This window comes from Procambarus clarkii, chromosome 43 (assembly GCF_040958095.1).
Source record: "Procambarus clarkii isolate CNS0578487 chromosome 43, FALCON_Pclarkii_2.0, whole genome shotgun sequence".
NCBI classification, from domain to species: Eukaryota; Metazoa; Arthropoda; class Malacostraca; order Decapoda; family Cambaridae; genus Procambarus; species Procambarus clarkii.
Genome location: NC_091192.1, coordinates 12126431 through 12151050, shown reverse-complemented (window position 1 = coordinate 12151050; position 24620 = coordinate 12126431). Strand labels below are relative to the sequence as shown.

At 43.9% G+C, this 24620-nt stretch overlaps 1 protein-coding gene across 1 annotated transcript in view; it reads left to right on the top strand.

Moving 5' to 3' along the window:
- The first annotated feature begins 1305 nt into the window (after positions 1–1305).
- Positions 1306–24620, top strand: part of LOC138373632 (UPF0430 protein CG31712-like) — a 101120-nt gene continuing 77805 nt past the window's right edge. Inside the window, exon 1 of the mRNA XM_069339968.1 lies at positions 1306–2052. Within this exon, the coding sequence (XP_069196069.1) occupies positions 2006–2052 (47 nt within the window). The 5' untranslated portion in view covers positions 1306–2005. The remainder of the gene's footprint in view (positions 2053–24620) is intronic.

Sequence of the window (24620 nt, the reverse complement as noted above, 5' to 3'; positions counted from 1 at the left end):
CGCTGACTGCTGGCCACACACTGTAAGGTGGGTCTATCAGGGACATGATCATTCTGAAGAACACAGTTGACTGTCGTATTGTTAACTCCTCCAGATATCTTATCATCCTTCCCACTATCATATTTATCTTATCATTCATACTGATCATTATTTGATCATTATGATTAATTTTCATAAATTATTTTTAGTTTTGTGATAAGATACTGATCATGACTGAGAACTTTTCCACATTCGAATATTTATGTTTTGAAGTTGATAGTTTTATCTGGTTTCTCTATTATCATCCAGGCTCTAATGATTTATTAAATATGATAGTCAAGGACTGAATCAGCTTATCTCGACATTATTCAAGGACTCTGGCAAACATATGGGTCAGGTCCTGGGGACTTGTTGGCCATTTATTTCGTAATTGTTTAGTTGTTCCTCGCTGGTAACACAAAGCAATTCAACTTCTCCTCTTCACCACCTAAATAGATTTGTTCAGTTGCAGGTATAATATCAAGAGTTGCATTGGTAAATACAAAGTATTTATTTACAGTCAGAGTACACAAGCGTAATGATGCGGTAATTAATGTGGTCATGGTACATGAGGCAATACATACATAGTTCGTATAAACCTTCAGCGAAATAAAGATATATATTTTTTTTACAATTAGACAATCCGAGTATCTATTGCTCTATTATATCCGTGATTTTAGCCTTTACCTGCTGCATATTTTTATGGGAGCCTTTATTATGTGATGGGCAATGCTTCCCTTTGATGGAATGTTCAGTGAGACATATCCGAGTACCTAACGAAATGTAATTATATAATTACATATCTTTGGTGGGATTAAAGAGTGTAAATTATTTAATATAATATTTGAAATCATTTATCCTTGAGAGGTGCACAACAAACTCCCGGTGAGTCTGGTTGATAACTGTGACGGTGCTGGTGCTGCCGGGCAGGCTCGGTCACCCCTGGGTGGCAGGGGGGGGGGGGGGGGGGGAGATAATCTCATACCGCCCCGCTGCCAGCCGTGTGATCATTACTTCCATCACGTTTAAATCACTGACAGCCATTAACCGTTGTCGCTAAGGTTAATTAACTGGCACTCAGTAATTTTAAGTCATATTTTGTTTGTTGTCATCATTTTGGTGATTTATTTGTTTTTCTTTTAGTGTAGTTTTCCGAATCAGTTGTATTGACTTAACGTATGAATTTGTATTGTTTATATATTCTACAGGATAAATTTGTATTTAATTTGTTTACATATGAAATGTTTAATATATTTGCTCTGCTGTTTAGACATATAAGCAAAGAGAAAAATGGTTGGAATTACAACTTTGGCATATGTTTGATAACCACATATATGATGATTCATGTCGAGCTGTTGGGTAGCTGTGTGAAGAGCCGGAACTATTGTTCTGTAACAGGCAAATATTTAGACGTAAACAAGATAACTTTCAGCGGTGTATGTATCCGGGGTGAGGGCAACCCGCACCACTGAGAAGTGATATAGTGCGTGAGCAGTAAAAGTTAGGGTTGTGCGGTACGACAGGTGCGGGTGTATGTGTGGCAGCGTGTTGTGGGAGGCGGTGGCGGGCGTCAATGTGGTGTGCGCCACGGTCCTGGGAGGGTGTGAGAACGTGCCAAGCTTATCTATATACACACACACACACGCTTCTCTCTCTCTCTTTAACTATCTGGCAATTTGTTTATATTAAATGGGTGTCAACTCTTGAGTGCAAGTCATTAAGGGGTCAGGAAAATTAGTTATTATTTCCTCCTCATTGGCTCATCAGTTCCGGTGAATTAACACTTTAAAAGTGTTATTTAATGTTTATATAGTGATAGAGAAGACAGCGACACCAGCCCCCAGACTATCAGCAGTGACCCGACGAGCTTGTACACAGCAAGAAGCCAGCAGTAAGAGGCAATAATTAGTGCCAGATCACTCGTGGGTTGACAAGCAGAGGCGTCGAGGTCAGAGGTCACCCCGCCGTCGCCAGCGTGTTCTTCAAGATGTGGACTCTGCAACGCAGCAACAAGGAGCCTGATAAGAAATGGCGGTGAGCGTTTTCGAAATTATCAGTGTGTTTTGTACTATATTGTTATGCCAATGTTATATAATGTAGTCTGCTGTAGGTTAAATACCAGATGTTTATAAACAATGGTTTATACTGTAGGCTACATACCAGTTGTTTATAAACAATGGTTTATTCTGTAGGCTACATACCAGTTGTTTATAAACAATGGTTTATACTGTAGGCTTCATAACAGTTGTTTATAAACAATAGTTTATATTGTAGGCTACATACCAGTTGTTTATAAACAATAGTTTATATTGTAGGCTACATACCAGTTGTTTATAAACAATGGTTTATACTGTAGGCTACATACCAGTTGTTTATAAACAATGGTTTATAATGTAATTTATTTATTTTTATTATGTATTCTAAATGATTATTAGTTTATACAGTGAAGAGGATACAAATTTTGCAGTGCTATTCTCACTTTCATTTGAACAATTACAAAGTGTCATTAAGTGATACATGTGTAATTATCAAGTGTAGGTGAGCGTGACGGTGTTGTCTGGGCCGTGACGGGCTGTGACGGGCTCTTGCCTCATGTCTTGGTGTTGCTGAGTTAATACCTGTCATCTTAATTAATGTGTTGCGTCGCTGTGTGGTCGTGGGTCGCTCCTCGCCGCCAGTGTCGTGTTCTTGATGATGTTATTTTAAGCTGAGGGACTTAACTGACGTTAGTGAGAATATGTTGAGGCCGTGTGGTGGGATCGAACCCGCGTCCCTGGGGGCCGGATTCATCAAGCAGTTATTCAAATACTAGCGAACCTGGACATCTTTTCTCAGTCCTTGGCAACGTGGTTTATATTATGCAGTTTATGAGCATGGAAATTTTCTAATCAAGTGTTATTCTGATAAACAGCCTGGTATTGCCATCCACACTTCAGTGGATGTAAACATTACTTTCCTTTTTAAGACCACTCATAGCCCAGTCGATAGAGCGTAGGCCTGACAGGCGTGGGGGTCCAGGGTTCGAGACCCATACAGTCCAGGTGAATGGCGAGTCTAGTATTGTTTCGGAGCTCATAAACTGTGTAATAAATGTAAAGACAGCCGCCAGCGATAAAGAAAAGATGTAGAGGTTCGTAAGGAGATGCGAGTGACTGGTTGATGAGTCCTGGTCCGGGACTCCCAGGCACACGCATTGCCAACTGAACCATGACGAGCAGCTCACTGTACACTTACATTAATGTTCACTTTAGGTGAAGACAAGCGGCAAGTGGCCCACTGTGTCACTCTGGTATATTATGTAAGCTTACCTTTTTTATATTTCATATTTACACTTTTATTTTGTAACTTGTAATTACTTGTAATTTGTTACTGTTAAGATACACGGCCCTGATGCAGCCTCCAAATAATTCTCATCTTTGATGGTTTACTTGTATACATGACTTAGTATACATAAAGTTAAAGTTCAGTTTACGTTATGTGTTAAGTTGTACAGTTAAGAGAATAACTTGTAGTGAGGGTCCATCGCCGAGGTAAAGGGTTGACATAGGCCTAGCTTCAGGGATGGTGATGCCAGTGGTTGAAGCTCGTTGCTCCTATCATCATTTTAGTACACCAACATTCTTGTATAATACGTTTAGTTAACGAACGTTACTCGTATAATACGTTTAGTAGACGACCGTTGGTTGTATAATTGGTTTAGTAGACGACCGTTGGTTGTATAATTGGTTTAGTAGACGACCGTTGGTTGTATAATTGGTTTAGTAGACGACCTTTGGTTGTATAATTGGTTTAGTAGACGACCGTTGGTTGTATAATTGGTTTAGTAGACGACCGTTGGTTGTATAATTGGTTTAGTAGACAACCGTTGGTTGTATAATTGGTTTAGTAGACAACCGTTGTTGTATAATTGGTTCACTAGACGACCGTTGATAAAAGATGCTTTGTTTGAAAACGTACCTAGAAAAATATATTTTGGCAAACGAGGTTTTAATTGTTTGTTAGCAAGGGAGTTAAGCAATATTGTAACTGGAATATGTTAATTGGGACGAGGCAGCTCAAGCTATTCCCTCCCCGTTCTGTACGACGTGTTCATGTATTACAATTGTTCAAGACAACGTGTTCAAATATTACACACACCAAAAACAAAGTATTTTTTTGTATCATTATTTTCACGTTTCAAGTAATCAATCAATCAAGCAGACATGTCAGAATGAAAACAATTCGCTGGTGGTGTTGAAAATGTTGCAGCAAAATATCTCTAAAATGACATCATTTCCTCATGGTTGAGTTGAAACATTCCTCGGAGTCGGTTAAATTTGTTTGTGATTCGGTTTTCGAGGTCGGTTCGTGGACGGTTATGTTTAATTATGGAAAATTTGGCATGGAAAGGTTTTTAAGATCCCTTGGGAAGTCGCATTCATTTTCACCAGTCAACGGAGGGTTGGAACCAGCTCCACATTAATGGCAAGGAAAGAAATTTTCATGTTTTTCATGTATTTTTTGGGGGTTGGGGGGGGGGGGGGGAAGTAAAGAGGAAGGAGAGGCATAGGTGAAGGGAAGTATAGAAGTGGGAAATACAGTGAGAGGTATGAAAGCAGGCGGGCTGTCCGCCTTGCTGACACCATGTGTGGGTGTTGGCAGCTAAGCTAAGCTGGCTCCCTCTTGTCAGGGAGCTGTGAGTGTGTGAGAGGTTCTTCACATGTGTTCACCATATATGGATGTCTATAGATGAATACTGTGTAGCATTCATATATACACACTCCGATGCTTCCACACACGTTGTTCTGTTTAAGGCTCTTTATTTTATTATTATTTATTGAGTTATTCATACATACACATACATATATATACACATATGCATATACACAACTTTACACCTATACATACTAAATTTTTCCAATTATTGGGGAGAGGATTTCGGGTCAGTATTTCATCTGGGAATTATGTACTGTGGGGCAGGGTTTTCATCTAGTGAATCGCGGCTCTTGGGACCACCAGCTGTGGGAGCGGGGCGTCTCCTCTTGGGTCACCAGCTGTGGGAGTGGGGTGTCTCATCTTGGGCCACCAGCTGTGGGAGCGGGGCGTCTCATCTTGGGCCACCAGCTGTGGGAGTGGGGTGTCTCATCTTGGGCCACCAGCTGTGGGAGCGGGGCGTCTCATCTTGGGCCACCAGCAGTGGGAGTGGGGTGTCTCATCTTGGGCCACCAGCTGTGGGAGCGGGGCGTCTCATCTTCGGCCACCAGTTGTGGGAGCAGGGCGTCTCATCTTGGGCCACCAGCTGTGGGAGCGGGGCGTCTCCTCTTGGGCCACCAGCTGTGGGAGTGGGGCGTCTCATCTTGGGCCACCAGCTGTGGGAGCGGGGCGTCTCATCTTGGGCCACCAGCTGTGGGAGCGGGGCGTCTCATCTTGGGTCACCAGCTGTGGGGGTGGGGCGTCTCATCTTGGGCCACCAGCTGTGGGGGCGGGGCGTCTCATCTTGGGCCACTAGCTGTGGGATCGGGTCGTCTCCTCTTGGGCCACCAGCTGTGGGAGTGGGGCGTCTCATCTTGGGCCACCAGCTGTGGGGGCGGGGCGTCTCATCTTGGGCCACTAGCTGTGGGATCGGGGCGTCTCCTCTTGGGCCACCAGCTGTGGGAGTGGGGCGTCTCATCTTGGGTCACCAGCTGTGGGATTGGGGCGTCTCATCTTGGGCCACCAGCAGTGGGAGTGGGGCGTCTCATCTTGGGTCACCAGCTGTGGGAGCGGGGCGTCTCATCTTGGGCCACCAGCTGTGGGAGCGGGGCGTCTCATTTTGGGTAACCAGCTGTGGGAGCGGGGCGTCTCATCTTGGGCCACCAGCTGTGGGAGCGGGGCGTCTCATCTTGGGCCACCAGCTGTGGGAGCGGGGCGTCTCATTTTGGGTAACCAGCTGTGGGAGCGGGGCGTCTCATTTTGGGTCACCAGCTGTGGGTCTTCTCCTGAGGATGGTGTTCCACACCCTGATGGCTTGGTGCTGCAGTCTGATGTTTAGTGGCTGTATGTTCAGGAGTTCGTGGAGCTCCTGGATTGTCTGATCATATGGTGGGCGGTGTTTTGCTGCTCTCCTTAGCGCCTTATTTTGTACTGCTTGCAGTTTCTGCATGTTAGTTTTCTTTATGGTGTGTAGTGGTACTGGGGGATACTCTAGATGCGGCCGAACTAGAGCCTTATATAGGTGGATCTGAATGTTAGTACTGAGGCTTCTGAATCTCCTTAGTTTCCCTAAGGCTGCTTTGGCTTTAGTAGCGGATGGTTATGAGGTGTGCGCGTATGTGTGCCTGTGTGTGCGTGTACTATCCTAGTTGTGCTGGCGGGGGTTGAGCTCTGGCTCTTTGGTCCCGCCTCTCAACTGTCAATCAACTGGTGTATAGATTCCCGAGCCTTCTGGGATCTATCATATCTACATTTGAAACTGTGTATGGAGTCAGCCTCCACCACATCACTGCCTAATGCATTCCATCTGTTAACTACTCTGACACTGAAAAATTTCTTTATAATGCCCCTGTGGCTCATTTGGGTACTCAGTTTCCACCTGTGTCCCCTTGTTCACGTACCACCCGTGTTAAACAGTTTATCTTTATCTACCCTGTCAATTCCTCGGAGAATTTTGTAGGTAGTGATCATGTTGTAATTAGTAATTCCAATGTCGTGAGGTGCATTTCCCGCAGCTTTTCCTCGTAACTGATGCCTCTTAGTTCTGGGACTAGTCTAGTGGCATACCTCTGAACTTTTTCTAGCTTCGTCTTGTGTAAGACGTGTGAGAGTGTGTGAAAGTGAGAGTGTAAGAGAGAGTGAGAATGAGAGTGAGAGTGTAAGAGTGAGAGTGTGTGGGGACCCTTACCTGCCCTACCAGGAAAGGCCACACTGGACAGGTAATCATACTCCCAACATTCTTCCACATGTTGTAATTGCAGTATATTCCTCCCTGCTGGATTTCAACATACCCCTTGTATATTTCCAGCTGGTGGATTCCCATATATTCTTACGTAGTGTTCAAAGTATATTTCTGTCTGGTAGTCTCGATATATTATTGCATAGTGGTCTCATTATATTCCTATCCGATGGCCCTTGTAGAAAGGTTCCAGTATTTCTGCTGAGAGGTTCCAGTATAATCCTACCGGATATATTTCAATACTCGCATAACAGAAGACCAACGTTCCCACCTCGTGTATGTCAGTGTGTATACATTGGTGGTGGGTGTTGGTTGTTGGTGTGGTGGGTGTTGGTTGTGGGTGTGGTGGGTATTGGTGGTGGGTGATGGTGGTGGGTGTTGGTGTTGGTGGTGGGTGTTGGTGGTGGGTGTTGGTTGTGGGTGTGGTGGGTGTTGGTTCTGGGCGTGGTGGGTGTTGGTTGTGGGTGTGGTGGGTATTGGTGGTGGGTGATGGTGGTGGGTGTTGGTGGTGGGTGTTGGTGGTGGGTGTTGGTTGTGGGTGTTGGTTCTGGGCGTGGTGGGTGTTGGTTGTGGGTGTGGTGGGTGTTGGTTGTGGGTGTTGGTTGTGGGTGTTGGTGGTGGGTGTTGGTTGTGGGTGTGGTGGGTGTTGGTTGTGGGGGTGTTGGTGGTGGGTGTTGGTGGTGGGTGTGGTGGGTGTTGGTTGTGGGGGTGGTGGGTGTTGGTTGTGGGGGTGGTGGGTGTTGGTTGTGGGGGTGGTGGGTGTTGGTTGTGGGTGTTGGTGGTGGGTGTGGTGGGTGTTGGTTGTGGGTGTGGTGGGTGTTGGTTGTGGGTGTGGTGGGTGTTGGTTGTGGGTGTGGTGGGTGTTGGTTGTGTGTGGTGGGTGATGATGGTGGGTGTTGGTGGTGGGTGTTGGTTGTGTGGGTGTTGGTTGTGTGTGTGGTGGGTGTTGATGGTGGGTGTTGATGGTGGGTGTTGGTGGTGGGTGTTGGTGGTGGGTGTTGGTTGTGGGTGTGGTTGGTGGTGGGTGTTGGTGGTGGGTGTTGGTGGTGGGTGTTGGTTGTGGGTGTGGTTGGTGGTGGGTGTGGTGGGTGTTGGTGGTGGGTGTTGGTTGTGGGTGTGGTGGGTATGGTGGGTGTTGGTTGTGCGTGTGGTGGGTGTTGGTGGTGGGTGTTGGTGGTGGGTGTTGGTGGTGGGTGTGGTGGTGGGTGTTGGTTGTGGGTGTGTTGGGTGTTGGTTGTGGGTGTGGTGGGTGTTGGTGGTGGGTGTGGGTAAACTGACTTGTGAGATTTATATATTTATTAATTCATATTAATTTATATAGTAATTTATTTTTACGTTAATTTATTTGTTTTGATGTCGGACTGTATGATGTTTAATATGGACTGTATGATGTTTAAAATGGACTGTATGATTTAAAATCCCACAAATCGCTTTCTGCACCTTCTGGGAATTTTATAGTTTTATATATAGTCTATCAATCGAAATTATTAATTAGTAGACATTCACTACAGTATAAGACTAGATATGTTAATAACTAAAATTCAACAAATACAGCTTATCTGTATGGTAGAGTGACCGAGACAACCAGGTATGAACACGGATGAAACACGCCAGTCGATACTCCTCATGGGCGAGGCTGGCCTCAACACCTTACTCCTTGTTCTAGGGGTAATAGTTAATTCTTCTTCCCTCTCACATGTCGAAGGTCACACACAGTAATATAGTAGTAACCTGAATATGACAGCTATATCAAGGGAAATATTGGCAATTTATTAGGTAAGATTTGATTAATATTTGCCCTGTTCGCGTGGTCGCCAAGTGGCCTAATTGGTTTACACGCCTAACATTACTGGCCAGGAAAGTATAGACAATGGACCTCCGTGGAAAACTTCCCTTATGTGTAGACGAAGATATTGATGATGGGAGCTCTTTGAACTCCATAATACGTCCAAGGGCACTATTGTGTGGAGCTTGAAGTGAGCTCCACGCGAGACTCTGTTGTGTTAAATTTAGTAATGGCGACTACGGGCTCCCCTCTCACTGACCCGTCGAGCGTCTTGGCCAGATGTCGTCAAGAAGTGGAAAAAAGGTCTACATTTACTCTATTTTAGTACTGATGATTAAGGTGGTTCAAGGGGAAATGTTTTTATTATATTTACAGTCCAAAGATTGATGAATTAAAAATGATTCCCATTAATATAGTGAATTTAAAGGCAACATATGGCAATGATATCCCCCATTTTCTTCCGAGGAAATTTCCACTGGTCCACATTTTCTATGAGTTAATTTATTAGTACAATCCAGCAGCAATCTGCCTATTGTATTAAATGTTAGTAAATGGGGTCGGTTTTTTCCGACAGTGGGCGTGGTGGGTGTTGTATACAATGTTCTCAAGGTGCTGTATATAATTGTGACGTGAAACAGTATGGCAGCTATACTACAGGTGTAATGTGCCTCGCACTTTGCATCAATACAACAAAAAGTGCAGCTTTGGCCCTTGCAGTGTGAAAATTACACAGGATATAAAGAATAATGAAATTAAAAATTAACACAATTTACTCTTAACAAACACATGAAAAATAATACCTGAAACTGTTAACATACACTTGGCTATCAAACAAGAAAAGAAAAAGAACATATGAACAAATTTAGGTTAATACAAGAAAATACTGGTGATAAGAATATATCAATAAAACCACCAACTCGTGGAGGCGAGGCGGAGAGGAGGCCCACGTCGCATGGAGGAGTAGTGCTTGACCCAGAGCACGTGAAGACACTGACGAGGTGTGCGAGGTCACCAGTATATATACCCCTGCTGGTGGCGTCACAGCCTTCGTCACCGAGGCCTGCCAGTGAAGGCTGGCAGTGTAACTGGTAGTTAGCTACAGGTGACGAGCTTGGTGTGGTGGGCGCCGGCAGGTGCACCTGACTGGTAGTCTAGGGCTGGGTGAAGGGTGACTGGTAACTGCCTCCTCCTACTCACCTTCATGTACTCTGCATTTCATCTATACGACAGCAGATCCAGATATTCAACCCAGATATATGACTGGGAAACCCTACACTTCACCTTCCACCCAGCCCTAGACTCCTTGTGGGATGACAAGGAGTCACTTGTAATTAACGTGTCAACTTTGGATTCATATACGTGCTCGAGGGCAAGGATTAATGCAACCAATTCTGTTTGAAGAGTGGAGGCTCAGTTACTGAGACGCGCTCCACACTCATAGGAGAAGGAACCATCTCTCCCTGTCACAACAACTGCACTTCCAGCTGCACCATAGGACTGATGCAAGGAGCCATCAGTGTAAATAATCTAATAATCTGGGAAAGGGAGCGCTCTCTGACCAAAGCATCAATTTGGCTTAAGGCCTTGTACTTTGCTTCTTGTCGAAGCAAGGCTTGTTCTTTAATCAGTTTCTTGGGTGGGAAAGGGGGGACAGTAATTTGGATGGAGTGATTTCCCATGGGGCAGGAAAGTGTTGTTGTTGTTGTCTCTCTCTTGGTAGAGGTGATGAAAGTTACACATTCTGAGCACAGTGGCAGTTTTGGTAATACATTTGGAGGGATGCTGACCTTCAAGGAAGAAGGCTTGGAGGGCGTCAGTGCAGGGGTTAGGCTGGGTTAGCCTAAGCATATTGATACCAATTAAAGCATTAATTTCAGTGAAACGATCACTTACACATGAAATATTCAGTTCCTTCCTCATGTTTATTAATTTAGTTGTACGGGGGCATCTGAAGATAATCCTCATGGCTTCGTTTTGCATCTTTACCAGCCCTCCAAGCATTTTCTCGGGCACTAGACCAATCATGGGTGTAGCATAATCTATCAGAGACCTAATATATGAGAGATACATCATTTTGCAAATTCTCACGTTAGCTTGGATGGTAGCCTGCCTTGAGAGCACGGAGCCTCTCTCTACATTGGCGACATAGTCTGGCTACAACATTGCGGTACAGTGGAACCTCAAGACCAAGGTATTTTTATCAGGTTACATAGTCGAGCAGAGAGCCATCATGCAGCTGCATCTTGTGAACGGCCCCACCCCTTCTGGGTGGACGTCGGTTCAAGAGCTTTGTTTTCTTTACTGAGATGACTAAGCCTAGTTCCTGACATGTTCAATACAGAGTTCAGAACATTTTGGGTGCTGGTATACCCATTGGTGTGGATCAGTATATCATCGACATGGCTAATAATGTGTTCGCTGGGCCTCCTAGGTACTAAGTTTAGGAGTGACACATTGAACAGAGTAGAACTGACGACACCTCCCTGTGAAATGCCCAGTTAAAAATCTCTCGTTACACTCCTATGCCCTTGCAACAGTACAGATGACTTCCTGTTGGATAGATGGCCTCTTATCCACCGCAGTAGCCATCACCCAACATTCATTTTAGCAAGTTCGCTCAGAATGACGTATCGGTTAGCACTGTCAAAGGCTGACTTAAGATCTAGAAAAGTGGTATATGACCTAACAGTATGCAGGGCGAGGAAGGTGGTAATACAGTGATATACACTCTTTCCATGCGTAAAACCATATATCTGGGGAGACAACAAGTTACTATTTCTGTAAAGGAGACGGTTGAGAACTATCCTCTCAAGACACACAGACAACTAGTGAGGGAGATTGGGCGAAAAGCACTCTGCTGGTTAGGTTTAGGAATGGGAATAATAAGGCTGTTGGTCCATGACTTATTGAGGAAGGCAGGAGATGGTGTAAGTCTTAAGATATTACCCCTCTAGTATCGGGAAAGCACTCTCTTTCAAGAGTTCCTACATTCTTGTACAGCCACCAGCACGCATAGCGTTTCGGGCAGGTCCTTGATTCTAATTTTCCCTGGAATACGAAACGCCAAATCGTTTAACAACCAGGTACTCATTCACTGCTGGGTGAACAGAGGCTACAGTTAAGGATTGGCTCCCAGTCAATCCTCATTCCTCCCCGGCCAGGTTACGAACCCAGGCCAAATCGCTTGCGAAGCGCAGGGTGAGTGTTTTCCCACTGCGCCACGGGCATTGTGAGTGTTGAGAGAGGAAAATGAGTGATACAGATGTGAAGTTGTATATGAAAATGACATTTGTAATAGATTGTGAGGTTATGAGTGAAAACAATTGTGAAGGAAAGTGACACTTGTGTAGGAAAGTGTGAGGTGTAAGAGGAGTGTGAGGTGCGGCGGGTGTCTTCACCCAGGATGACAAGGGTCAAGTTTTGTGGGGAGGAGGGGGGGGGGGTCAAGTTGTGTGGGGTATAGGGAGGGTTGTGGGCGGGGAGGCAAGTCTCTGACCTTTCTCAGCCGTTCTCCTTCCTCCTCTCCTATCCTACCCTCCCCCGTCTCTTATCACACTCCCCCGTCTATCCCTCTCCTCCTCCCCTTCCCCCCCCTCTTCCCCCCCCCCCTTCCCCATCTCCACTCTGTCCCCACAAACTTCCCTCTCCCCTCCCTCTCACACTTACATTATAGACCCCGTCAATACACATGTATAATAAATGCAGCTCTTGCATCTGGACTATTCCCCACATACTTCAATAATGCCACAATAAGATTAATCCCCAAGTCAGGTAAACCCCCAACCCAAACTGAAAATTAAGAGGCCAATTTCCCTCCTCGGATTACCAGGCAAAATATTTGAAAAAGTAATCAATCAGAGACTTGGGAAGTACATGGAAGAGGAAGGGAAGTATAACACCAGGCAGCACGGGTTTAGAAACCGCAGAGGGGCCCATACAACTATAGCCCTGATCTACCAGCATATAGCCATCGCAGTGTCGAAAAAAAGATCAGTGTAATATAGTGCTTAGAGACGTTTCGAAAGCCTTCGACAAAGTGTGGCACAGGCCTAAAGTATAAGAAATCTGAGCTAAAACTTCCTGAGAGATTTACTGCTACTCTCTGCAGCTTTATAAACAACAGAACTGCTAGGCTTAATATTAGTAGCTACTTTGGTGACATAATAGAACTGAAAAGTGGAGTACCACAAGGAAGCTGCCTCTCCCCAACTCTATTCAACATATATACAGCTGACCTACCCCAACCCCAAAATGGAGAATACATCACATACGCTGACGATGTCACCCAAATAATATGCCAGTCGGGTCCATCAAAGCCACTACTAGCCGACAAGACCAAGGCAGCAATTGAATCCATAAACAACTTTGAGAAACAATGGAAAATCAGCACAAACAAACAAAAGTTAAGATAATACACATTGCAAAAAGAAACCTGGACCCCATCATCCTTGACAACCAGCCGATCCAATATGTGGAGGTAGGCAGAATACTGGCACTCGCCATCAATATAACAGGGATAAAAATTCACGTAAGGGACCGACTAAACAAAGTAAAAGCAGCCTTAGGGAAATTGAGAAGATTCCGAAACCTCAGTACGAACTTTCAGATCCACCTATATAAGGATCTAATTCGGCAGCATCTAGAGTATCCCCCAGTACCACTACACACCATAAAGAAAGCTAACATACAGAAACTGCAAACAGTGTAAAATAAGGCGCTACGGAGAGCAGCAAAACACCGTCCACCATATGATCAAACAATCCAGGAGCTCCATGAGCTCCTGAACATACAGCCACTAAACATCAAACTGCAGCACCAAGCCATCAGGGTGTGGAACACCATCCTCAGGAGAAGACCCACAGCTGGTGACCCAAAATGAGACGCCCCGCTCCCACAGCTGGTGAACCAAGACGACACACCCCGCTCCCACAGCTGGTGGCCTGAGATGAGACACCCCGCTCCCACAGCTGATGACCCAAGATGAGACGCCCCGCTCCCACAGCTGGTGGGCCAAGATGAGACGCCCCACTCCCACAGCTGGTGACCCAAGATGCGATGCCCCACTCCCACAGCTGGTGACCCAAGATGAGACGCCCCACTCCCACAGCTGGTGACCCAAGATGACACGCCCCACTCCTATAGCTGGTGGCCCAAGATGAGACGCCGCACTCCCACAGCTGGTGGCCCAAGAGCCTCTATTTACTAGATGAAAACCCAGCCCCACAGTACATAATTCCTAGGTGAAACACTGACCAGAAATCCCCCAATAATTGGAATAAATTGAGTATATATATGTGTGTGTGTATATGTATATATATATGTATATATATATATATATATATATATATATATATATATATATATATATAGATGTATATAAATATATAGATGTATGTATATATATATATATATGTCGTACCTAGTAGCCAGAACGCACTTCTCAGCCTACTATGCAAGGCCTGATTTGCCTAATAAGCCAAGTTTTCCTGAATTAATATATTTTCTCTATTTTTTTCTAATGAAATGATAAAGCTACCTATTTCATTATGTATGAGGTCAATTTTATTTTATTGTAGTTAAAATTAACGTAGATATATGATCGTACCTAACCAACCCTACCTAACCTAACCTAACCTATCTTTATAGGAAAGGTTAGGTTAGGTAGCCGAAAAAGTTAGGTTAGGTTAGGTAGGTTAGGTAGTCGAAAATACATTAATTCATGAAAACTTGGCTTATTAGGCAAATCGGGCCTTGCATAGTAGGCTGAGAAGTGCGTTCTGGCTACTAGGTACGACATATATATATATATATATATATATATATATATATATATATATATATATATATATATACATATACATATACATATACATATATATATATATATATATATATATATATATATATATATATATATATATATATATATATATATATATATTCATCTATGGACATCCATATATCGTGAAACACATGTGAAGAACCTCTCACACACTCACAGCTCCCTGACAAGAGGGAGCCAGCTTAGCTTAGCTGCCAACACCCACACATCGTGTCAGCAAGGCGGACAGCCCGCCTGCTTTCATACCTCTCACTGTATTTCCCACTTCTATACTTCCCTTCACCTATGCCTCTCCTTCCTCTTTACTCCCCCCTCCCCCCCCCCCCCCCCTCCAAAAAAAAAAATACCTCAACGCTACTCCCACACCAATTACCAAAACACACTAGATAAATCCAACAGTTTCGTGTCATTTGGTACAAAAATATATGACGAAGCATGTACTCAAGATGAATAGTATCCTCGATAATTAATATAATTCATCAATATGACGGGGGGGGGACAGCACATATGACAGTGGAAACAGCACTAAGGAGGAGGCGAGAAGCAGTGCTCCACAGTTGGTGAAGGGTTACGCCTGCACCTCGCCTCGCCTGTAGAAAGCTCTCCAGGACTTGATCATATCAGCCTCGTAGTGTTTGCTTCCTTCGTAAGCGATACCCTTTCTGAGAGATTGTGCTCCAGCGAGAGACTGCTGCCTCCCTGCCATGGGAGGGGAGGCGGCCCGTGTCCGGCCACCCTGCCATGGGAGGGGAGGCGGCCCGTGTCCGGCCACCCTGCCATGGGAGGGGAGGCGGCCCGTGTCCGGCCACCCTGCCATGGGAGGGGAGGCGGCTCGTGTCTGGCTCCCTGCCATGGGAGGGAAGGCGGCCCCGTGTCCGGCCACCCTGCCATGGGAGGGGGAGGCGGTGGTTGTTTTGGGAGGAGGCTGCACACAGCGGCTGCATCTTTTCGTAACCTTTTCGAACACATTGCAGATGTTGCATTTTAGTGGCGCAGATGTTGGGCGTCAGTAGTAGATAATAACTGTGGAAGATAATGGTGGATATATATATATATATATATATATATATATATATATATATATATATATATATATATATATATATATATATAAATAATATTTCTTATGTTTCTTCTCATTGTTGATGGTAATTGAACAATCAATTCTATAGAATTCATTTTTATTTCTAGTCTGAAGAAATCTGCTACTTTTCTAGAAGAGTCAACTAACACAACACCTATACCCCCTTTTAGACTATTTTACAGGAATTTCTTTTCGACAGCTCATAAAACGGAGGAAAGGGTCCTGAAAGATATTGTTAATAGGAACGTTATCCCTACAGACAAAAATCAGCAGATACAGTTGACGATTTACTATAAAACCAAAAAAAAAACTGCCAGCCTACTCATGAAAAACTCTCCAGACACAAAGCAGAACGCCTTAAAGGAAACCAACGTCGTCTATGCCTTCAAATGCCCACTTGGGGACTGTAAGCCCAAAAGAACTCAGTATTTAGGCAAGACAACAACGTCTCTTTCCAGGCGATTAACAATGCATAAGCAACAGGGCTCCATTAAGGAACATATAATCTCTTCCCACAACCAGACCATCACCAGAGAAATTTTAACAAACAATACAGAAATCATTGATAGATACAGCGATAACAGGAGGCTCGACATATGCGAGGCTCTACACATCAAAAAGTCAACACCAGCAATCAACAGCCAATTAATGCACAACTATATTCTACCCACTTCAAGACTCCGCTCCAATATAGAAGCATCAAGAGGAAGTATGGGCCAATAGGCCCTCTGCAGTTACTTCCATTCTTCTGTTCTCTTATCCAACAAATACCCATTGTTTCGTGTTCTGTCTTGTGTTGTCATAAGTTTGTTCACCTCACCCAAAACTATTGTACCATATCACCTCATCCAAATGTGAGTATAAATATGGAAGCAAATTGCGTGTTTACAGGTTACAGGTGTGTGTGTAAACTAAAGTCTTTGAAAATGTAATAGGTAATTACGAAACGCGTTCAGGCGTCGCGTCAGACTAGAAATAAATATGAATTTTTAAGAACTGATTTTTCAATTACCATCAACAGTGAGAAGAGAAGAAATATTGAGAAAATTCGTGTTATATATATATATGTAATGTGTGTACGGTGCTGCAAAGTGTTCGCGTGCTCTCAAACACACACACGTGTGGTGTGGTGCTCCTTGCTGCTCAACACTGCACGGAAGGATTACAGGGGGCTGTAAGTGGCACACAACTTGCACTCTTAACTTGTCACAAGATGTGAGTGATGGCCTAGCAGTAAGCTACCATGTCCCTCAACCAAGCTCTCCCACCACTCTCTGCTTCACATCTCACACTCAATGATGGGCTGACATTTTCCACCCACTAGATGAGTGGAATGTGATGCCAGCTTTAATGAGACAGTTTAACAGGTTTCAAGAATATATTAGATAGGTACATGGGTGAGAGGGTTAGATTGCAACCCATCCTCCTGTTTAGATATGTACTATCGTCCTCATTCTTCCTATAAGTGCTATCAACACAGGAGGATGGGCTGCTAGAGTGGTCAGAATTACACGGGTGAAAGGGGTGGATTTAGACACCTCCCAGCATGGATCAGAAGGTTAGCTACTGAGGTGTCCTTAATTATTATGTTATCCTTAGTGCATGCTACCCATCTTCCCTGGCTTGATGGTAACTGTGTGTGGTGTTGGTGGTAACTGTGTGTAGTGCTAGTGGTAACTGTGTGTGGTGTTGGTGGTGGTAACTGTGTGTGGTGTTGGTGGTGGTAACTGTGTGTGGTGTTGATGGTAACTGTGTGTGGTGTTGGTGGTAACTGTGTGTGGTGTTGATGGTGGTAACTGTGTGTGGTGTTGATGGTGGTAACTGTGTGTGGTGTTGGTGGTAACTGTGTGTGGTGTTGGTGGTAACTGTGTGTAGTGTTGGTGGTAACTGTGTGTGGTGTTGGTGGTAACTGTGTGTGGTGTTGGTGGTAACTGTGTGTGGTGTTGGTGGTAACTGTGTGTGGTGTTGGTGGTAACTGTGTGTGGTGTTGCTGGTAACTGTGTGTGGTGTTGGTGGTAATTGTGTGTAGTGTTGGTGGTAACTGTGTGTGGTGTTGGTGGTAACTGTGTGTGGTGTTGATGGTAACTGTGTGTGGTGTTGCTGGTAACTGTGTGTGGTGTTGGTGGTAACTGTGTGTGGTGTTAGTGGCAACTGTGTGTAGTGTTGGTGGTAACTGTGTGTGGTGTTGGTGGTAACTGTGTGTGGTGTTGGTGGTAACTATGTCAAGTTAACGCGTCTTGTGTTAAAGTGTGTTAGAAGTGAAGATGACTGTCAGCCGCCACAGTCAGCTGTGAGCCAGGCATGAAGCAGTTTGTCTCTCACCTCACACAAATGAAAACAGTTAACTGTAAATTCCAAAGGAATTCCTCAGAATGTTGCTTGCTTGCAACATGGAGGCAATTCCTCCTTATTTGTATTATGAACGTGAGGTTCGACTCCCGAACACGGAGGAAGAATTGAAACAGGAATCTCCTTAAGTACTTTCGTATATTAATATTTGTCGAGACGAAGAACAGAAAGTGTCGATCAAACACAAACTGCCAAATTGATCATGAAATTTTTTCTTCAAGTGTTGGCCTGAATATTGCACTGCTACGGTGATCATCCAGGTTGTTCCTCCAGGCACCAGCTGACTTGATGCTGAATTACAGAAACGACAAGGAAGCGGGTCGTGGCCGATGTCGTACAACGACCACTCTCACTCAAGGACCACTGTCAGAGATCAGTGGTTCTACGGCAGAATGCCCTCTACTGCCTGTCACTTCCTTCCTGTGAGCAGCTCTCCCCAGGAGCGGGTCCTCACTTACCTCCTGGAGATATTTGTGCCCCGTGTTGAACCATGTGTACCGTTATGTGGGCTCCGTGTTGAACCATGTGTACCGTTATGTGGGCTCCGTGTTGAACCATGTGTACCGTTATGTGGGCTCCGTGTTGAACCATGTGTACCGTTATGTGGGCTCCGTGTTGAACCATGTGTACCGTTATGTGGGCTCCGTGTTGAACCATGTGTACCGTTATGTGGACCCCGTGTTGAACCATGTGTACCGTCATGAGGGCCCCGTGTTGAACCATGTGTACCGTTATGTGGGCTCCGTGTTGAACCATGTGTACCGTTATGTGGGCCCCGTGTTGAACCATGTGTACCGTCATGAGGGCCCCGTGTTGAACCATGTGTACCGTTATGTGGGCTCCGTGTTGAACCATGTGTACCGTTATGTGGGCTCCGTGTTGAACCATGTGTACCGTTATGTGGGCTCCGTGTTGAACCATGTGTACCGTTATGTGGGCTCCGTGTTGAACCATGTGTACCGTTATGTGGGCTCCGTGTTGAACCATGTGTACCGTTATGTGGGCCCCGTGTTGAACCATGTGTACCGTTATGTGGGCCCCGTGTTGCACCATGTGTACCGTTATGTGGGCCCCGTGTTGAACCATGTGTACCGTTATGTGGGCCCCGTGTTGAACCATGTGTACCGTCATGTGGGCTCCGTGTTGAACCATGTGTACCGTCATGTGGGCTCCGTGTTGAACCATGTGTACCATTATGTGGGCCCCGTGTTGAACCATGTGTACCGTTATGTGGGCCCCGTGTTGAACCATGTGTACCGTTATGTGGGCCCCGTGTTGAACCATGTGTACCGTTATGTGGGCCCCGTGTTGAACCATGTGTACCATTATGTGGGCCCCGTGTTGAACCATGTGTACCATTATGTGGGCCCCGTGTTGAACCATGTGTACCGTCATGTGGGCCCCGTGTTGAACCATGTGTACCATTATGTGGGCCCCGTGTTGAACCATGTGTACCGTCATGTGGGCCCCGTGTTGAACCATGTGTACCATTATGTGGGCCCCGTGTTGAACCATGTGTACCGTCATGTGGGCCCCGTGTTGAACCATGTGTACCGTCATGTGGGCCCCGTGTTGAACCATGTGTACCGTCATGAGGGCCCCGTGTTGAACCATGTGTACCGTCATGTGGGCCCCGTGTTGAACCATGTGTACCGTCATGTGGGCCCCGTGTACCATGTGTACCGTCATGTGGGCCCCGTGTACCATGTGTACCGTCATGTGGGCCCCGTGTACCATGTGTACCGTCATGTGGGCCCCGTATAACATACACACTATAATGTGGCCACCTACACAACTTCCTTGTGATGTCACTCTTGCCTATGATGTCAGTCTTGCCTCTGATGTCACTCACCCCTGTAATGCGAGTTTCCCACTGATGTCATCCCACTGACGGTTATCGGGGAGATGGGAGCAGTGTGAGAACGTCATCCATTTCTGACGTCATATCCCACTGACACTCTCCCTCCCATCTGCATTGACGTCATCCCTTCCCTCCCACCTGCACCCATTCCCCCCCCCACCAATAACGTCACCCCACTCACCCTCCACCTACACTCTCAGTGGTCCGGTCAGGCCCTTGGGGGGGAAGGGCCTGATAGTTCAGGGAAGAGTCCTGCCTGTCCAGGGGAGACACCACCAGCTGTGGGAGCGGGGCGTCTCATCTTGGGCCACCAGTTGTGGGAGTGGGGCGTCTCATCTTGGGCCACCAGCTGTGGGAGTGGGGCGTCTCATCCTGGGCCACCAGCTGTGGGAGCGGGGCGTCTCATTTTGGGTCACCAGCTGTGGGTCTTCTCCTGAGGATGGTGTTCCACACCCTGATGGCTTGGTGCTGCAGTCTGATATTTAGTGGCTGTATGTTCAGGAGTTCATGGAGCTCCTGGATTGTCTGATCATATGGTGGACGGTGTTTTGCTGCTCTCCTTAGCGCCTTATTTTGTACTGCTTGCAGTTTCTGCATGTTAGTTTTCTCTATGGTGTGTAGTGGTACTGCAGTGTATTAAAGATACACTTGTATAATTGTAGTTGTATATTCATGTTGAGGCTACGGAATTTACACAGCTTTCCTAAGAGCGCTGAGGAGATTTTTTGTTTTTATCTGAGGAGATTGTTTTGTTTTACTTGCTTTGTTTACTGTCTTTTATGTAATTTGTTATTGCCGTTCAATAATGTTGAGTCCCAGTAAATATGTAAGTTGGACTGGTCGGTTTAGTCCAGGCTACTTGCATTTACATCTAGACAAAGTTGCTTCAAAATCTGTCTACACGCTTTCCAGGTAAGGAACCGTGTATAAAATTTGACAAAATCGGATGACGGAACACCCCAAAAGTAGATTTCAAAATGGCCGCCTGACTCCTGCAAATTCAATTTATATATATATATATATATATATATATATATATATATATATATATATATATATATATATATATATATATATATATATATATATATATGTGTGTGTGTGTGTATATCACGAAAATAAACACGTGATTAAGAATGTGACAATGTCAGACCACGGAAAAAAAATGAAACAGGAAATTTCCTTAAGTACTTTCGTATATTAAATACATCTTCAGAATTTTTCCTCCGTGGTCTGACATTGTCATATATATATATATATATATATATATATATATATATATATATATATATATATATATATATATATATATATTAGTATATTTTGGTAGTAGTCTTTCCTGTAGACATATATTATTAAATATGACCGAAAAAGTAAGATTAATAATTCTAACACGAATTTTCTCAATCTTTCGTACATTTCGCTTCACTGTTGGAGGTAAATCAAAAATTAATTCTCCAAAATTCATTTTTATTTCTAGTCTGACGCGACACGAGCGCGTTTCGTAAAACTTATTACATTTTCAAAGACTTTAGTTCACAAATACACAACTGAATAGAACTTACGCATCTCCGATTTTATATCTACATTTGAGTGAGGTGGAAGGGGTGATGTGGCATTAACACAAGACAGAACAAGATGTGGTATTAATAGGGTATTAATTTCATCAACACAAGACAGAACAAGAGTATTAATAGGGTATTAATTTCATCAACACAAGACAGAACACGAAACAATGGATATTGAATAGAAGTGTTTGTAGAAAGCCTATTGGTCCATATTTCTTGATGCTTCTATATTGGAGCGGAGTCTTGAGGTGGGTAGAATATAGTTGTGCAATAATTGGCTGTTGATTGCTGGTGTTGACTTCTTGATGTGTAGTGCACTACACATCAAGAAGTCAACACCAGCAATCAACAGCCAATTATTGCACAACTATATTCTACCCACCTCAAGACTCCGCTCCAATATAGAAGCATCAAGAAATATGGACCAATAGGCTTTCTACAAACACTTCTATTCAATATCCATTGTTTCGTGTTCTGTCTTGTGTTGATGAAATTAATACCCTATTAATACTCTTGTTCTGTCTTGTGTTGATGAAATTAATACCCTATTAATACCACATCTTGTTCTGTCTTGTGTTAATGCCACATCACCCCTTCCACTTCACTCAAATGTAGATATAAAATCGGAGATGCGTAAGTTCTATTCAGTTGTGTATTTGTGAACTAAAGTCTTTGAAAATGTAATAAGTTTTACGAAACGCGCTCGTGTCGCGTCAGACTAGAAATAAAAATGAATTTTGGAGAATTGATTTTTGATTTACCTCCAACAGTGAAGCGAAATGTACGAAAGATTGAGAAAATTCGTGTTAGAATTATTAATCTTACTTTTTCGGTCATATTTAATAATATATATATATATATATATATATATATATATATATATATATATATATATATATATATATATATATATATATATATATATATATTAGTATATTAATATATTTTGGTAGCAGTCTTTCTTGTAAACGTATGTTGTTAAATATGACCGAAAAAGTAAGATTAATAATTCTAACACGAATTTTCTCAATATTTCTTATGTTTCTTTTTACTGTCGATGGTAATTGAAAAATCAATTCTCCAAAATTCATTTTTATTTCTAGTCTGACGCGACCCTTGAACGCGTTTCGTAATAACTTCTTACATTTTCAAAGACTTTAGTTTACACACACACAACTGTAACCTGAAAACACTAAACAGAGTTTTACTTAATGCTAACATTGAACAGCTTGTCATATATACTCGCATTTGGGTGAGGTGATATGTTGAAACAGTTTTGGATGAGGTGAACAAACTTTTAACCAACACCAGACAGAACACGGTGCAATGGGTATAAATTAGATAAATGAGAGGGAAGAATGGAATTAACTGCAAACGGCCTATTGGCCCATACGTCCTCTTGATGCTTCTATATTGGTACGGAGTCTTGAAGTGGGTAGAATATAGTTGTGCATTAATTGGCTGTTGATTGCTGGTGTTGACTTTTTGATGTGTAGTGCCTCGCAGATGTCGAGCTGCCTGCCATCGCTGTATCTATCGATGATTTCTGTGTTGTTTGCTAAGATTTCTCTGGTGATGGTCTGGTTGTGGGAAGAGATTATATGTTCCTAAATGGAGCCCTGTTGCTTACGCATTATTTATCGCCGGAAAAGAGATGTTGTCTTGCCTATACTGTATATTGAGTTCTTTGGGCTTACAGTCCCGAAGTGGGCATTTGATTATATATATATATATATATATATATATATATATATATATATATATATATATATATATATATATATATATATATATATATATTGTGACAGGAAAGTGTTGGAGTGTTGATGTTCGACAGTCCTCCAATGGCAGGTGTCAAAAGCCTGGTCACACTTAAAACAAAAATATAGACTGCTTGCCTGTTATCTGTGGTAAGTTAGAGGGAGGAACACGTAAAACACAAAGTATGAACAATGAAACTTTAATATATTTACTTTAAGGGGGCGTTATTCGGGTATCATAAAGTTGTTGTTTAGTGTCAACCATTATTTTTGACTAGTTGTATATGAAAAGGGCTACAATTGTTCGAAGTTTCAGCACTGTAGCCTAATTAGTAAGGAAGATTTTTAATTTTTTTTATTTTTTTCAACGAACTTTACACATTTTCAAGTGTAAATTTACAACCACACCTTTCAGATATAATCATTCTATGACACTTTTCTGACACATTAACATATAATAAAGGATCTCTAGCAAAGGATTTTCCAAGTAAGTAAGTAATTATCAAAAGAAGGCACCAAACCGGGAAGGCTATGTAGCACCATCAAATACGCAAAATTATCAGAGGGCGCTAAATATCACCAAGGATGCCAATACTAGAACAAAAACGCATAAGGCGAACGATATCAAAAGTATCCGAGTCACCAAGAATTCTATCGACGGACAGGTGACCGCGAGGGGCGGTCGGAAAGCAAGACACACGCTCGTCCTGGAAGTCAGGACATTCAAGAAGGACATGCACGACCGTAAGAGGGACAATGCAACTAGGACAATAAGGAGCAGAGCGGCGCTCCATCAAGTGACCATGGGTTAAGCGAGTATGGCCAATACGCAACCTCGCCAGAGCTGTTTCCCACCGCCGGTTACGGTGGAAGGAGGACGGCCACGAGGAAACACAACATTTAAGAGTACGTAGCTTGTTACCAGTAACAGACAACCAAGAAGCCTGCCAACGGGTAAGGACTGAGGAATGGATAACCGGGTAAAAGTCGGAATACGGAATGCCTTTACGAGAGATGGGACAAGAGCGGACAGCTTCCTTGGCGGCAGCATCCGCACGCTCATTTAAAGACACACCAATATGGCTGGGAACCCAACAAAACTCAACCGACTTAAATTTACTGTGAACAAGAAACAGCCAATGCTGGATCTCGACAACAACTGGATGAACCGGATTAAAGGACCCGAGAGCCATGAGGGCACTACGAGAGTCAACAACAACTACAAAGGAAGACTGACAACGAGAAAGCAGGAGACGAAGAGCATAGAGAATAGCATAAAGTTCCGTTGTAAAGATGTTAGTCTCCGGAGGCAAGCGACACATATAAGTGCGATCAGGAAAAACAACAGAGTAGCCAACACCGTCCGCTGACTTAGACCCATCGGTGAAGACAGAAACGGAGCGGGAGTGAGAAAAAAAGTGCTCGAGGAAAAGGCGTTTTAG